This window comes from Lepidochelys kempii, chromosome 8, assembly GCF_965140285.1.
Source record: "Lepidochelys kempii isolate rLepKem1 chromosome 8, rLepKem1.hap1, whole genome shotgun sequence".
In the NCBI taxonomy this organism is placed as follows: Eukaryota; Metazoa; Chordata; order Testudines; family Cheloniidae; genus Lepidochelys; species Lepidochelys kempii.
In genome coordinates, this window is record NC_136387.1 from 38,267,172 (window position 1) to 38,281,979 (window position 14,808).

At 42.5% G+C, this 14,808-nt stretch overlaps 2 protein-coding genes and 1 pseudogene across 2 annotated transcripts in view; all 3 read left to right on the top strand.

Moving 5' to 3' along the window:
* The window catches only part of LOC144929056 (protocadherin gamma-C5-like), a 373,601-nt gene that overhangs the window by 35,395 nt on the left and 323,398 nt on the right, over positions 1 to 14,808 (top strand). The window lies entirely within an intron of this gene.
* On the top strand, positions 802 to 5,529 carry LOC140916407 (protocadherin gamma-A2-like; annotated as a pseudogene).
* Positions 7,245 to 14,808, top strand: part of LOC144929055 (protocadherin gamma-A10-like) — an 87,088-nt gene continuing 79,524 nt past the window's right edge. The window contains exon 1 of the mRNA XM_073356147.2: positions 7,245 to 9,867. Coding sequence (XP_073212248.1) covers positions 7,444 to 9,867 — 2,424 coding nt within the window. The 5' untranslated portion in view covers positions 7,245 to 7,443. The remainder of the gene's footprint in view (positions 9,868 to 14,808) is intronic.

Here is a 14,808-nt window from a genome sequence, read left to right on the forward strand (position 1 = left end):
TGTCTGTCTTCTGTTTGGTTATTTACACAGTCACAGAGGTTCAGGATACAACCGCTCAAATATTACCTTACAATGTGAACTACAGATGTTATAAGTGAGATTAATGCATGCAGCAGCTCACAAGCATTAAATCAAGTCTAAACATACTTAGAATTCTAATACCTATTTTAACAGCACTAACACACTAGTCAGCCAGATTGATTCAGCTATGTGTTTGTCGGTGTTCAGTTGAGACCTAGGGACTCTGGCATGAGCTGTCACACTGTTTACAACCCTTATTACACAAATTGATATTGGTGACTATTGAGTACTTGGAAAATCAAAAGGTAGAAATTTAACTCCAAAAATCCAGTTAATACAAACGTTGAAGAAACTAATTACCCACTGATCACTCCACCATTTAGTAATTTATTACTTGACAATGAAAATATCCAATGTAAGAGTCCTGGAGCAAATCTTTAAGTAGCCTGTAAAATAGTGATAAATGTGAAAAGATGTTATCACACCGGAATAAGTATGTTGCTGTTGTATTTGCTATTTGAAATTCCAATGAAGTGGCGTGGAGGTTTAGGGGCAGACTGTGTGCTCCCTCCATTCCCTGTGTGCCACCCGAGTGGAAGCCGAAGCCCCCGACAGACCTCAATAGCTATACGTGTCTGCCCGTAGCTGCGAGGCGGGGATCCTGCCTCCCGCAGAAAGGAAGTCACCCAAACCCAATTAATTCTGGTTATCTCCAACTATTCTATAGTTTCCAGCGGACAGAGATTAAAGTAAGCGGGAGGGCAGGAGAGGGTGAACAGAATGCCCCTGGCTTGTGTAAGCAGCTCTCCCTCACAACTGTCCCTCGTTCTTGGCTGGTGATAGGAACCTGATTCAATCTATCTGATTAATTGCTAGGGTACCAAGCTTAGAGGCACAAGTTAAATATTCCCAAGTAGCTCTATCCTGAGCCTGGATTGATCTAGAGAAGAGAATCAGATAGCCATAACAGGCCCCTTGACTGATCCCGGCTCTGCTGCTCCCAACGGAAGCTGGGTAGCAGAGAGTCTGCCCTTTAAAACGGTGAAAGCTACTTAAAATATATGATAGAACAGAATCTGTTATAGGACAACATTTTGATTTGTTTCCATGGCTGAGGCATTAGCATTTCTCTAAAAGAAAGAGAGATCTGGAAGAGTATTCTGAGAATGTGCATCAAAATAAGCAACATTTAAACTTTCTGCTTGTATAATTTGCTTACTGATGAAGATGGAGCATTTCAAACTTGATTAGGATAAACCTAGACATCTGGGTTCACATCGGTCAGTAATATATAAATAAATCTGTTTTTCCTTTCTACATAAAATAATAACAATAATCAGGAAAACTCGCTCCTTTTATGCAATATTTCAATTTTTTCTGTGTGGTGCCTCAAATCAGTACGCTCATTCGAGTACTGAAAAGGGGGAATGGGGCTGGAGGGAACAAAAGCTGCTATGAGGGGAAATGGAGAGCCAAATCCTGAAGTCTAGTTCCTAATGAAACAAGTCTTTGTGTACTTATTGCCAAATTCTAGTCGCATTCCGATTATCTGGAGTTTGTTAACCCTTGAATCTCTCTATTTCTCTTCAGCAAACTGTCAGGAGGGAGGGATCCTCACAATACAATAAAAATTACATTTTGGTCGCTATACGTATGCTGTCAAAGAGATAAAACTGTGTTAGATGATTGAAAGATATTGGCACAAATACTAAAAATATGAATAGAACGTACTTATTCAATTTTAATCAGCTCTTTTTCAAGGAAAATGCGATTGGCTGTAATGGAATTTAACTGAGCCTAGGACTGAGCAAAATTTAGGAAAAATGGAGTGAGAACCTCTGGATTTGGCCCAGTTATTATATTTAATTAGTTTTCTGTTTTTACCATAAAGATGGCACTTTGAGACTATATAATTCTGCACTCTACGAAAATGTTCGTATTTTCTCTTTTCATTTTCACCTATATATGTGATGTTAAATACCATTTTGTGTCACTTTTCAAGACTTCCTTGCATGAGTACAGAATGAAAGAGCGGTATTTCTCAATATATTCAGAATATTTGCTGTACAAATATTTCCATTGCAGACCTAATTACATTATTCTGCGAAAACCCATCTAAAGTATTATTTATGTAATAACGTTTAGCTTTATTGAAAACAAATCAATATAAATCACGAAAAGAAAAGAACATTCTCCTGAAAAATAATCGCAGCTTCCAGTACTTCGCAATGTTCCGTTGATGCTCTGAGCGGCGCTGTTCGCCCGTTAAGGAGAGAAATGAAAATCCAGTTCAACCAACTCTTTCCCCTTATACACACCGCACAAGCAGAGATGGATCGACCACACATAACAGTGTTTGGTTATGAAAAGGGAATATAGGGACTGTACTTTGCCTTTGAGCTATTTTTACATTTTTCCAAACTTCTTGTGAGGTATGCATTAAATAATAAACATAATACCGATTACTACAGTATTCGCCTAAACAGAAGTCAGAGGCATCTTCACTCCTATGGCAGACAAAGTGTCTGGAATTGCAAAGGGCGAGTTCTGCTTTATTTTCTTATTATTACAATTCTGGAAACAGTTTATGGGAAGATTCGCTATTAGATTCTTGAAGAAAGTCAGAAAGATTCTTTCGTGGGAAATATTGAAAAGAATCTGGGGCTGGATATAAAGGCTGAGCACACGGTGAAGTGGACAACGAGTTGAAGTGGAAATCTAGGACATTAGTGATAAAGCGTCCAGCTACCGGAGAGACAAACTTTTGTTAGAAATCAATGAGCTCAGGGCTCCGGGGACGCACTTTTTTCTACACAATGCCAGAATCGGGAGGTGGGATCCAACTCACTACAGAGCTGCAATATACATTTCAACCTGGATGTAAGGACACACGCTGGTGGCGCGAAGTATTCCGAAGTATTCCGAAAGTATTTTGGAGAAATCCCTGGACCGAGAGGAGCAAAGTCTTCACCATCTCACAGTTGCAGGTCAGTTATAGCTCCGATCCAGGTTATTGTTCTAGATGCAAACGACAACCAGCCTGTGTTTAACCAGTCCATATATAAAACATATGTGATGGAAAACGTGCAAGAAGGAACCTTGGTAATTAGACTTTTGGAGACTGACAAAGGCGAGGGAGCGAACAGTGTGTTTAAACTACTTCTTCGGGGAAGCATCTGAGGGAATGCAGAGGATTTTCCACTGTAATTCCGCCACGGAAGAAGTAAGAAATATTGGAACATGGATTATGAGGAAGCTCAGCTGTATAAAATAGAGGTAAACGCTAAGGAAAGTCGCGGACGGGGGATTATTGTAAAGTAATATGCCATTGAGGAAAATTATGTCACTTCAACGCCTGAAGCGTTCTCTCTCTTTACCTCTGTCTCAGAAGATATTTCAACTGGTTCAGGAATCGCGATTTTTAATATAAACAATCAAGGTTCAGGGAGGAATGGTCAAGTAACACTTCCATCCCAGAGAATTTCCCGCGTCAGACACAGAGATCATTTGATAATTATTACAAATTGGTGATTCACAGAGTCCTGAACAGGGAGCAGGTCTCAGATTAAAAATGTAACAATCACAGGCACAGACTCCTCCATTCACTGTAACCAAGACAAGTAAGATAATTTCAGGAAAAAATGACAATCCACCTTTTTTAGCAGTGAGTCCTGCCTCACTTATTACCCGGAAAACAATCTGAAATGAAACTCTGTGTTTTTCTGTGGAGACACTGTGACTAGAAGGAGAATGCCAGTCACTCCTAAATTGTTGATAGTGGTTTTCATGAAATTCCTAATATAGCCTACCTCTCCATTAACTCAGAAGCTCTGTTTCTGCACTCTGCGCTCCTTCAATTACGAACAGTTCTGGAAGATTCGTTTCCAGTGCAGGCTCAATATGGAGGTACCCCATCTCTCAGCAGTAATGTCTCCGTCACTCTTTCTATATTGGACAATACCGCGGGAACTTTGTACTCTTCCATTCCCACCGATGGCTCCACGGGAGTGGAGTTGGCCCCTCCCTCCTCCGAGCCGGGTTACCTGATCACTAAGGCGGTGGTGGTGGATGCAGACTCCGGGCAGAACGCCTGGCTCTCCTACCAGCTGCTGAAGGCTACAGAGCCGGGGCTCTTCTCTGTGGGACTCCACAGCGGCGAGGTCAGGACAGCGCGCTCCTTTGTAGACAAAGATGCGCTCAAGCAAAGTCTGGTGCTTTTAGTGAAGGACAACGGGCAGCCCCCTCTCTCTGTCACGGCCACTGTCACGGTGGTGGTCATAGATTCATAGAGTTTAAGGCTAGACGGCATCACCAGATCACCTGGTCTGAACTCCCATACATCATCGCCGCGTACCCACACTCTAAATCCAACTGAAAGTAGACCGAAGTACTCTGAAACCTTACAGCTCACAGGAGACAAGACTATTATGTGCCACAGGCAGACACTAGGAGGGACTGAGGTGCATCAGTGCCTGAGGTCCTGCAGTGGCGGAGAAATGATTCTGTCAAGAGACCTGAACCCACATGCTGCAGAGGAAGGAAAACAAAAACCAAAAGAAACCAACCACCAAGGTCACTGCAAATCTGACCTGGGGGAAAAGCCTTTCTCCACTCCACAAAAGAAGATCAGTTAGACCCTGAGTACATACTTCAGCAAGAACAAGCCAACCAAGGACCTGAGAGAGTGAATGCTTGGTGACACCTCAGAGCCCTGGCTCTGCTCCTCCAATGTCCCATCTTTAGCTGTGGCCATCTCTGATGCTTCAGAGAAAGGAGAGAGAGAGCAGGAGTAAAAAACAGAATATATTTGGCCTTTCTGTGTGTGTGGATCCCTCCCTGACCCCTGCAGTTGGTGGTCTAAAACCCTGAATTATGAGCTTTTAGGAACATAAGGCACGAACAGAAAGTGAGCCCCTGGGGTGCTGAGCCCTGTCGCCTACCATCACAAGCAGTCCCATAATACAGTTGCACTTATAAATTTGCTTATCTCTTAAAACTAATTTAAGTTGTTTGCCCTCACTGATAGCATCCTCAAAATCCTCCCCGGTTTAAGCAGCCTTTCAGGTCCTGCAGACACCTAGTCCAATTTCACCTCCTATTTGGGGATGTGATAGCGTCTGTTTCCTGCTTGTTCTTTATCTTTATAATAGTGCTACTGGTCCTCAGACTTTGCAGATGGAGGGACTCTCAGCTATCTGACTTCTCCGGTGTGACTTTTAGTGGAGTTCCCATGTCCTAGTACATGGTATAGAGGGAATCAGAGCTTTTCTTCACACAAATTATGATCCCCATGAGTCTGTAACTGGGGAATTTAAAATGGTTCGGTTTAGTTTGCCGAGGCAAGTAACTCAAACGACTCCCTTAAAAAACAAAACAAAACAAAACAAAAACCAAGAAAATGATCAAAGGGATTCAAACAGGTCTGAGAAAAGTTTGAATAAATCTAACAAAGAACATTTAATTAATCGGATTAGTCCCTCGCATGTGTATATTTTGTGCTAATGACGATTTAGAGTGTATTTTGTTATTTATGTTTACATATTATGTGGAAATTAAATATGAACATTTTAGACCTATGCACATACATTGACATCTTGTAACATTAGTAATTTTAAATGTTTTGTGATTAGCCAATTTTTTTCTACTTTCAGATGAGTGTGGGCTTATTTCTGTACATCATGTAATCTAATTTTAAGCAACTGAGGTTAAATTAAAAAGTTTATTTATTGATGAACAAACTCTTCGTTTCTCCTTTCATTAATTTCTTGTTTCAGAGTAGCAGCCGTGTTAGTCTGTATTCGCAAAAAGAAAAGGAGTACTTGTGGCACCTTAGAGACTAACCAATTTATTTGAGCATAAGATTTCGTGAGCTACAGCTCACTTCATCATCCGATGAAGTGAGCTGTAGCTCACGATATCTTATGCTCAAATAAATTGGTTAGTCTCTAAGGTGCCACAAGTACTCCTTTTCTTTTTATTAATTTCTTGGTGACACCTCTCCCATTATCTAATTTATTCCAGTGAATTTATTAATCTGTATGCACATTGTAAGAAGTGAAATACTTCTACTACTTCAAAATGTTACTGTCAAACATTGTGAAGTATGATAAGTGACAGTATTTAAAGAATAATAATGCCAAATATAATGCTAAAGTGCATTTGTAAGATCTATAGTCAAAAGATGGTAATGGAAGTAATGCTTTTACAAATTTATATAATTATAACGAAGCATCCTTTCATTCTAAAACACAAGGGTATTTCCACCTTATTGAAAAATCTGTATTCCCTCAAAATATGGGCTCATACGTGAAATGACTTTACAAATGACAAATTCATTCACCAATGCAATTTCTTTTAGGTCAAGAGTTCTAGGAGATGAATTAAATTGTCATTGGTATGGCCTAGTAAATAAAGCACTGGACTTGTACTGGGGTTTACTCTCAGCTCTGCCCCGGCCAGATGGGTGACCTTGGGCAAATAACTTAATCTCTGTGTGCCTCAATTTCCTCATCTGTAAAGTGGGGATAAGTATACTAAACCCATCTGTAAAGCACTTTGAAATCTACTTATTAAAAGTCCCGTATAAGAACTAAGTATTACGACTATTTTAATATGTCTGTTTTTTTTATGTGTAGTATCCCAACAATCTCATGCCTCAACATATGTCCACATTAGTCTATGTAATTTATGGAAGAAATCTTCTTTTCTTATTTCTGTCTATTAATATATGAACGTCTATAGGCATTCTATTGTTGGAAGTGTTTTTAACACACAATTCAATCAATTTAAGGGATTTATACTTCACATTTTAATAGATATCATGTAGATAGTAATTTTATTAAGAAGTGACATATGTCAGCAAAAAGCATAAAGTATATCATATTTCATTATACAGGTTCCCCTCTCACACTGAGATTTGATGTCTTTCTAAAAGATATATTCTGATTCAGTCATAATCAGACTGTAGAGTGTTCCATTACATTGTAGAGAATAATAATTATATATATATATATATTCACATATGTATGCATGACAGTTCACATAGCATAATGTAACAATACGTTTAATTACATATCTAGCGCTTTAAAATGACTGAACAATTGAAATGTCAGTATTAAAAAACAAAACAGACCGTTCACAATGGAGTATTCTGCAGTCATTGATATAGACTCTGAGTGTCGCTGTTCGCTAACTATGTACAGTCTAATACGAAATAGAGCAAACCCATTTAACAGCAAAGACAGAGAAGCCGCAGGATGCAAGGTCTGAATAGAAAAAGAGGACCTTGCTGATTGAATCTAGACCTTACATAGGATGCCGTAATGAAGATTTGGTCCGAGACAACAGCATACAAATTCCTGATTCCTAATCACTGCAGACATCGGTAAGAGAACTGGAAGGCAGCTCTTCATCCCTTTTGAAATGGCGGACACACTGAGTAGACAGGATTTCAAAAGGCGAGTCTTGCGTTGCTGTATCTTGGTCACCGTTTGGGAGGCAGTTTCGGGACAGATTCATTATTCGATTCCTGAGGAAATGGAGATAGGATCCTTCGTGGGGAACATCGCAAAGGACCTGGGACTGGATCTAAAGGAGCTTTCAGACCGCGGAGTAAGCCTTGTTGCCAGAGGTAGGACACAATATTTTGGTTTGAATTTGAAAAACGGCCATTTATTTGTCAACGAAAGGATGGACAGAGAGCAGATCTGTGGTCATATTGCAAAATGTGTGTTAAATATTGAGGTGCTTGCGGAAAATCCAGTGAAGCTTTACAGAGGCGAGGTGGAAATAAAGGATATAAATGATAACTCGCCCAGTTTCCCAGAAAATGAAAGCGCGTTAGAAATCAGCGAGTATACTGCAAGAGGCACACGTTTCCCATTAGAAAAAGCTCATGACCCTGACGTAGGACTGAATTCGCTACAAAATTACAAATGTAGCCAAGACAGCTATTTTATCCTGAATGTAGAAACCGGAGATGACGGTGTAAAATACCCGGAATTAATATTGGAGACATCTTTGGATAGAGAACAACAAGCAGTTCATAATTTGATCCTCACCGCCACTGACTGTGGGGATCCTGTAAAAACAGGATCAACAATAATCCGTATTGTGGTGTTGGATGGAAATGACAATGCCCCAGAATTTACGCAATCGGTGTATAAAGTGAGTGTAAAGGAAGACATTCCTGTGGGTAGTGTGGTGCTCCGGGTAACAGCCTCGGACAGGGATGAAGGCATAAACGCACAGATCAAGTATTCGTTTCTCAAAATCTCAGAACGGTTTGACAAAAAATTTAAATTGGATCCTGAAACTGGGGACATCCAAGTAACTGCAAAGCTTGATTTTGAAGAATTAGTATTTTATGAATTTGACATACAAGCGAGGGACGAAGGCGGGCTATCAGCCTACTGCAAAGTTCTGATAGAGATTACTGACGTTAATAATCATATCCCTGGGATCACCGTCACATCTGCTTTCAGTCCCATTGCCGAAGATTCCCTCTTAGGTGCAGTGATTGCTATTCTTAATGTGCATGATCGAGATTCTGGGGAGAATGGTGAGGTCACTTGTTCTATAATTCCAGAAAACCTCCCATTCAAATTAGAGAGGTCATTTGATAATTTTTACACTGTGGTGACTGATAGAGCTTTGGACAGGGAGCAAGTCTCCGAATACAATGTCACTGTTGTAGCCACAGACCGAGGGATTCCTCCTCTCAGCTCAAACAAAACTGTCTTTATAGAAATTTTGGATAAAAATGACAACCGGCCTGTCTTCGATCAAAAATATTACACGGCCTATATCCCAGAAAATAGCACCCCAGGTGTTTCTGTATTTCATATGAAGGCAAATGATGTGGACTGGAGGGAGAACGCCAGAGTCACTTACTCCATTATTGAAGGAGACAGAAGCGAAGTGCCTTTGTCCTCCTACATTTCTATTAACTCCGAGACTGGGGCTCTCTACGCTCTGCGCTCCTTCGATTACGAACAGTTCCGGGAGATTCGGTTCCAAGTGCAGGCTCAGGATGGGGGTTCCCCACCTCTCAGCAGTAATGTTTCCGTCACTCTCTTTATACTGGATCAGAATGACAACAGCCCGCACATCTTACACCCCTCCTTTCCCACCGATGGCTCCACGGGAGTGGAGTTGGCCCCTCGCTCCTCCGAGCCGGGTTACCTGGTCACTAAGGTGGTGGCGGTGGATGCAGACTCCGGGCAGAACGCCTGGCTCTCCTACCAGCTGCTGAAGGCTACAGAGCCGGGGCTCTTCTCTGTGGGACTCCACAGCGGTGAGATCAGGACAGCGCGCTCCTTTGTAGACAAAGATGCGCTCAAGCAAAGTCTGGTGGTTTTAGTGAAGGACAACGGGCAGCTCCCTCTCTCTGCCACGGCCACTGTCACGGTGGTGGTGGCTGATAGCATCCCCGAAATCCTCTCCGATTTAAGCAGCCTCTCAGCTCCTGCAGACCCCCAGTCCAGCCTCACCTTGTATTTGGTGATCTCTGTGGCTTCCGTTTCCTCCTTGTTCTTTACCTTTATCCTAGTGTTCCTGGCCCTGAGGCTTCGCAGGTGGAGAAACTCGCAGCTGTTTGACTCCTCGAGTGTGACTTTCAGTGGAGTTCCCGTCTCGCAGTTTGTGGGGATTGATGGAGTCAGAGCTTTTCTTCACACTTCTCCCCAGGAGACTGTCCTATATAAGGACTGTGGATTAAAGGAATTCTGCTTTCAAGGGGGAAGTGCTTCAAACACTCTTACGGGTATTAATTCTGCTGTCAACAAGCAGACTGAATCGTTTGATGAAGAAACAAGTACCAGAAATGCTCTCGACATCTTCTTGGAGGTGAGTGTACTCGGCTGAATTCGATATTTCTTTGATCTCTGAGTAAAACACTTCAGTTACTATATTTCCATTATATTTTGTAGTCTTTTTGTCTAATCGTATTTGTAATGATATTTTAAAAGGAAGAAAGAGCGTTTTATTGAGTACACATGTTAAAAATAAGTTTATGGAAACAAAGATTTCAAATCAAATTCTGTTTACAGAAAAATGTGGCTTAATATTTAAAAATGGAGGAGGGTTGGATTGATTGACTCTCAGAGAAAAATTGATAAAACTACTAGTGGCCATTTCTTTCATGTTGTATATTTTCTGTTAAGGAGTTCAGAATTTCCATTCTTAATTTCTCCACATATACCTCATACACATTTTTTTATTTCTATATTATTATATCCTAGCTGTGTTTTTAAAAGGCCAATCACAGTAGCCTTATCACTAAATTAGTCCCTATCAAAAATTTAAGAAATTGGTGCCTAAAGTTGGGATTCTATATCTGTAGAAAATGCCTAAACTTGTGCCCATTTATTGTTTAGAATCAGGTTACTTGTGAAGATACCCAAGTTTGGATGTAAGAGACAAACTGTGGGCACCCATTTTTAAAATTCTTGCCAAGGACACTTAAACAACATCTGGGGATTTCTTTCCTCATAGGTTCTTCATCTAGAGCTTAAATCCTAAACCTATTCGTGATAAGCAGTTTCTAATCAGAAGGAAGACCTAAAAAGAGTTTAAGGAGCGCTCTAAATCTTTATTTTGATCATGAAAAATCGTCAGTGATCAGTGCAGAAGATATCTTCTTTACAAAAATGAAATGTACGTGAATAGTTTACACTGACAGCCCTCAATAAAATAAACGCCCTTTGTCAGGTTCCTCCCCCACTCTGAATTCTAGGGTACAGATGTGGGGACCTGCATGAAAAACCTCCTAAGCTTATCTTTACCAGCTTAGGTCAAAACTTCCCCAAGGTACAAAATAGTCCACCCGTCGTCCTTGGATTGGCTGCTACCACCACCAAACTAATACTGGTTACTGGGGAAGAGCTGTTTGGACGCATCTTTCCCCCCAAAATACTTCCCAAAACCTTGCACCCCACTTCCTGGACAAGGTTTGGTAAAAAGCCTCACCAATTTGCCTAGGTGACTACAGACCCAGACCCTTGGATCTTAAGAACAATGAACAATCCTCCCAACACTTGCACCCCCCTTTCCTGGGAAATGTTGGATAAAAAGCCTCACCAATTTGCATAGGTGACCACAGACCCAAACCCTTGGATCTGAGAACAATGAAAAAGCATTCAGTTTTCTTACAAGAAGACTTTTAATAAAAATAGAAGTAAATAGAAATAAAGAAATCCCCCCTGTAAAATCAGGATGGTAGATATCTTACAGGGTAATTAGATTCAAAAACATAGAGAACCCCTCTAGGCAAAACCTTAAGTTACAAAAAAGATACAGAGACAGAAATAGTTATTCTATTCAGCACAATTCTTTTCTCAGCCATTTAAAGAAATCATAATCTAACACATACCTAGCTAGATTACTTACTAAAAGTTCTAAGACTCCATTCCTGGTCTATCCCCGACAAAGACAGAATATAGACAGACACACAGACCCTTTGTTTCTCTCCCTCCTCCCAGCTTTTGAAAGTATCTTGTCTCCTCATTGGTCATTTTGGTCAGGTGCCAGCGAGGTTACCTTTAGCTTCTTAACCCTTTACAGGTGAGAGGAGCTTTCCCCTGGCCAGGAGGGATTTCAAAGGGGTTTACCCTTCCCTTTATATTTATGACACGCCCCCCAAATCTCAGCTAGGGTGAAACACTGGCTGGGATTTCTTCCTGGAGCTCTAGGAAAAACAGAGTTAATAAGACACATGCATCTCTAAATATACTACCAAGTACATAAAGACTAACAATATTTTCCACATCTCAAGGACGATTTTAACCAGTTGATTCTGGGAAACTTTCACGGGAGAGTGCATCAGCCACTTTGTTAGAAGCTCCTGAGATGTGTTGGATGTCGAAATCAAAATCTTGGAGAGCTAAACTCCACCGAAGAAGTTTTTTGTTAGTTTCCTTGACAGTGTGAAGCCACTTCAGTGCAGCATGGTCGGTTTGCAGGTGGAAACGCCGTCCCCAAACATATGGGCGTAGCTTTTCCAGAGCGTAGACAATGGCGTAACATTCTTTTTCAGTGATTGACCAGTTGCTTTCCCTCTCAGACAGCTTTTTGCTGAGGAACACTACAGGGTGGAATTCTTGATCAGGTCCTTTTTGCATTAAAACTGCTCCCACACCACACTCGGACGCATCTGTGGTTACTAGGAACGGTTTGTCAAAGTCTGGGGCCCTTAGTACAGGGTCAGACATGAGTGTCGCTTTAAGCTTGTTAAAGGCCTTCTGACACTTTTCGGTCCACTGAACAGCATTTGGCTGTTTCTTTTTGGTTAGGTCTGTCAGTGGGGCGGCGATTTGGCTGTAGTGCGGTACAAATCGTCTGTAATAACTGGCCAAGCCTAAGAAGGATTGAACCTGTTTCTTTGACTTTGGGACAGGCCACTTTTGGATAGCATCCACTTTGGCTTGTAGGGGGCTGATAGTTCCTTGACCCACCTGGTGTCCAAAGTAAGTCACTCTGTTTAGGCCTATTTGACACTTCTTAGCCTTAACAATTAGTCCTGCCTCCCTTATGCGCTCAAGGACTTTTTGTAGATGTTCCAGGTGGACTGCCCAGGAATCTGAAAATATGGCCACATCATCAAGGTAGGCGACTGCATATTCTCCTAATCCCGCTAGGAGACCATCTACAAGTCTTTGGAAAGTGGCGGGTGCATTTCGCAGCCCGAAAGGGAGTACATTAAATTCATACAGCCCGAGATGTGTGGTGAAGGCTGACCTTTCCTTGGCAGATTCATCTAGCGGTACCTGCCAGTACCCCTTGGTTAAGTCCAAGATAGAGATGAACTGGGCCCGTCCCAGTTTCTCTAATAGTTCATCTGTGCGTGGCATTGGATAGTTGTCTGGGCGAGTTACAGCATTTAGCTTATGGTAGTCCACGCAAAAACGTATTTCCCCATCTGGTTTGGGAACTAGAACCACTGGAGATGCCCATGCACTTTCAGAGGGGCGGATTACACCCATCTGTAACATATCCTGGATCTCCCGTTCTATAGCAGTTTTAGCTTGAGAAGACACCCGGTAAGGGTGGACCCTAATTGGGTGAGCATTACCTGTGTCAATGGAGTGGTATGCCCGTTCAGTCAGGCCTGGGGTGGCTGAGAATGTTGCCGCATAGCTAGTGCACAGCCCCTGGATCTGCTGTCGCTGCATACGCCCCAGGGTCATGGAGAGGTTCACCTCTTCCACACCACCACCACATTTCCCTTAGTAGTAGACACCTTCGGGCCACTCAGCGTCGTCTCCTCCGTGGGCTGTAAACTGACAAACCTTTAATTCTCTGGAATAAAAGGGCTTTAGAGAATTAATATGGTACACCTTAGGCTTTCGGTTGGAGGTGGGGAATGCTATGAGATAATTAACAGCTCCCAGGCGCTCCTGGACCGTGAATGGCCCTTCCCACGATGCTTCCATTTTATGGGCCTGGAGCGCCTTTAAGACCATGACCTGGTCTCCTACTTTGAAGGAACGTTCTCTGGCATGTTTATCATACCAGGCTTTTTGCTCTTTTTGAGCATCCTGTAAGTTTTCTCTAGCAAGGGCTAAAGAGGTTCGGAGGGTGTTTTGTAGGTTGGTTACAAAGTCCAGAATGTTAGTTCCTGGAGAAGGTGTAAATCCCTCCCATTGCTGCTTCACCAACTGCAATGGCCCCTTAACCTCACGGCCATATACAAGTTCAAATGGGGAAAACCCTAAACTGGGATGTGGTACAGCTCTGTAGGCAAAGAGCAACTGCTGCAACACTAGGTCCCAATCATTGGAGTGCTCATTTACGAATTTACGTATCATGGCCCCCAAAGTTCCATTAAACTTCTCCACCATGCCATTTGTTTGATGGTGGTAAGGAGTGGCAACCAAGTGATTTACCCCATGAGCTTCCCAAAGGTTTTTCATAGTTCCTGCCAGGAAATTAGTCCCTGCATCTGTGAGGATGTCGGAGGGCCAACCTACCCTGGCAAAAATGTCTGCTAGTGCCTGGCACACACTTTTAGCCCTGGTGTTGCTTAGAGCTACTGCTTCCGACCATTAGGTGGCAAAATCCATGAAAGTCAGTATGTACTGCTTTCCTCTGCGTGTCTTTTTCGGAAAAGGACCCAGAATATCCACAGCTACTCACTGAAATGGAACTTCAATGATGGGGAGTGGCTGGAGAGGGGCTTTGACCTGGTCTTGGGGCCCCACCTCACAAGACTGGACATAGGTAGAAACATCCTTGCCCATTCCCTCCCAGTGGAATGACCCCCCCAAACGGTCTTTGGTCCTGTTCACCCCAGCATGGCCACTAGGGTGATCATGGGCTAAGCTCAAGAGCTTGGCCCGGTATTTAGTTGGAACTACCAACTGTCTCTGAGGATGCCAGTCTTCCTGGTGTCCCCCAGAAAGAGTTTCCTTGTATAAAAGTCCTCTTTCTACAAGAAACCTGGATCGATTAGAAGAGCTGAGAGGTGGTGGGTTGCTCCGTGCCGCCGTCCAAGCTCTCTGGAGGCTTTCATCTGCTTCCTGTTCGGTCTGGAACTGTTCCCTTGATGCTGGAGACATCAGTCCCTCATTGGATTGTGGACCTATGCTTGGTCCCTCTGGAAGCGATATAGGGGATGGAGCTGTTTCTGTTGACTGTGAACCGCTCTCCGCTGGTGCACTATGTTGGGATTCAGGCTCCGGCTGAGCCTCTTGTGTAGGGTTATGGGCTGCTGCCAGTTCAGGTTCGGTGGGGCCCTCTGGTGTTGAGGTTGCAAGTACTGGATTCAGTGCTGACACGGGGTCTGGTGTT